Source organism: Aedes aegypti, chromosome 2 (genome assembly GCF_002204515.2).
Source record: "Aedes aegypti strain LVP_AGWG chromosome 2, AaegL5.0 Primary Assembly, whole genome shotgun sequence".
Lineage (NCBI taxonomy): Eukaryota > Metazoa > Arthropoda > Insecta > Diptera > Culicidae > Aedes > Aedes aegypti.
In genome coordinates, this window is record NC_035108.1 from 159243136 (window position 1) to 159245803 (window position 2668).

At 40.8% G+C, this 2668-nt stretch overlaps 1 protein-coding gene across 1 annotated transcript; it reads right to left on the minus strand.

Annotated features, from left to right (window-relative positions):
• Positions 1–1711: 1711 nt before the first annotated feature.
• On the minus strand, positions 1712–2668 carry LOC5577894 (transmembrane protein 70 homolog, mitochondrial). The gene is made up of 2 exons (XM_001663551.2): positions 2031–2668; positions 1712–1973 (listed from the first exon to the last, which is right to left on the minus strand). The coding sequence occupies exons 1-2, from the start codon at positions 2508–2510 to the stop codon at positions 1770–1772; spliced, it is 684 nt and encodes a 227-aa protein (XP_001663601.1). The 5' UTR covers positions 2511–2668; the 3' UTR covers positions 1712–1769.

Here is a 2668-nt window from a genome sequence, read left to right on the forward strand (position 1 = left end):
TTATTTTCCCAGCTTGCTTACTGGTACGGTTATCCACACTGTTTCCATGTCTACGCATGATTTTCTCTGGAAATTTGCAAACAGGTATCTACGACGCTACTCAACATAGACCAAGGCAAAGGCAATACATGGCTTTTCAACTTGATACATACTAATCAACATACATCACGAGATGAATCTCATTGATAGAAATTTGCAACAAACTTTGTTGATGTGATCTAGATTCTAGAACTATGATTTACGGTATGTTTTTCCTATATTTCGGTCATTTTTCCACTCATCTGAGCTCATCGTTGTAAATACACAAAAAAATACCAATTTGCAGAAAAATCGATACGTGCAACCTCTAGACCATTTTTTATTGAGTTTTCATGCATGAAGCTTTTGCTTCTGACAATTATCTAGGTATCATTCAAGAGGTGAACAAGTTAAGCTTTCCACACTTTTTTTGACACCCTTATGTACAACATAACGTAATGGATAAAATTTATAAATGTTGAAGCAACATTATTCTTGTTTGTAGATACAATTTATTTTTATTGTAACTACCGTGATGCTACCATATTTCACACAGGGGTCATGCACAAATTACGTCACGCTCCAAAGGGGGAGGGGTCAAGCCAAGCGCGACAAGCCTTACACAATTTTCGGAAGACTCATACAAAAAACGTGACAAAAGGGGGGGAGGGGGTCAAAAAAATTGAAATTTAGCGTGACCATGTGTTTAGTGTGTACCATCCGTTATCTAACCATGGTTGGAGTAGATTTATTCAAAATACTCCCCAACAAAAATTTCTTTCGCAAAACATATTTAAATTGTCAGTGAGCGAAATCAGGAGTGCGCGCGAAATATGGGTACCTTACGGTACAAACAAGAATAATATTAACTTTTTAAATATTATTTATCGGTTTCATGGCTAACCAGCCGAGTGGAAGTTTAAATAACTACCGTAAAACTAAACATTACAATGGACCTATGCACGGGTTCACTATTTGACGTTTCAGCGGTGCCGTGTTATTTATGTGACCATGGAAACCAATGAGTTCGGCACCGCTCAAACGTCAAGTTAGTGAATTCGTGCATCGGTCCATATACTTTGGATTAGGTAAATGGACAAATTGATGCGAAATTTGCGAAAAAGTTACACGTCTTCTCGGTGAGCATCGACCTCTCGACTCCCTAGATAGGGCGCGTTACCTCTACACCACGAGAGGACTCATGGACGCAGAAGTTATCCTGAATTCGATTTCAGTTTAATAATCACGTGGTCCTCTTTCGCAAAGCGCACCTCTTTCGGAAGAATTTGATACCCATCCAAACACATCGCTTTCTATTGTAGAGCGCATTTATGAGATATTGAAAGACCACACACTACTCGCCAACGACGTGCTGGACGAGATTTGTATAGTTCGGGCTCCCAATGGATCGCGACGTACGAGTCCGTTGCTCGATACATATTTTAAATTCCAATTGCGAGGTCGGTATATGACTAGACAACGTACCTATGAAACACAATGAAACGTTCAACGAGATATTCGGAAACCGTTTCTCCAACAGAGACATTCAGTTTTCATTTTTCTTTGTTGAAGTAATGTGTAAAATATCCTTACCTTCAAATACATTTAATGTGACCGCACGGACCGCACAGAGCACGATGGTTTTGCAGATATCAATTTCTGAGAATCAAACTTAGAAAGGCGTCTCGTGATATTGAAAAGCTACACCTTGGTTCAGGTGCAAAATAAGTTTATTTTCCTTGGACATAACATTACTTTTTACTAGGATTCTCGGTACTTTGCCGTGCTTCTTCAAACTTGAAATCGATCGGCTTGTCGTATCCCATGATTTTGATGTAATGGGTTGGATCGGGGAATAGCGAAGGATCGACAAACAGCGACTTATCTCCCACCATAAACGTGGTGAACATACCAGGCACTTCCGGTACTACTACATCCTCTAGTTTGAATTTTGTCTGAAATTGAATGAGACGTGTTATTATCCTTAGATAAAGGATCATTTTATACTATACCATTTGCTTCTGAAGCAAAAACGTGATTGTTGAAGCTGTGTACTCTTTCTTTCCCTCGTCATAATGAAGCTCCGTAACGTACCGCTTCGTAATAAGATGCAACAGGAGTGGAGTAACGAATGTGAAGAATCCGGCAAATCCGCAGATTGCGACAATCATCGGAGTTCCTCCGATTTTACTGGCCTGTTCCAATAGAATTGGCTGCGCGACAACTCCTCCCAAACTGGTGGCCAGAGAGAACACTTTCACCATTCGGATCTGGGGCGTCAGTATACCGTTGTAGACTTTGAATCCATGGCTGTCGGAAGCTGAACTACTGGAATTATCGGTCGCTTTAGAGCACAAGCATCTGGACGACGCAATCGATGGGCGGAAGTGACTGCCTCCAGTTACTATCTGCGCTATGCCATTTCCGGAAGTCGGTGACAAAGGATTCGACTGACGCTGAGCACATCGCACTAGAACTCGTAGTGACAGCATTTTTTATGTTACTATCGGTAAATACTATAACAATAATCCACTTAAAAGTTGGAACTTCACTTTAATTTCTGTGACTTCTGTTGTATAATCACGGTTTTGAGGCGCATCAGTCCCCGGCAGCCAAATCAAAACAAAACCAGATGCTCTCGCCAAATGAC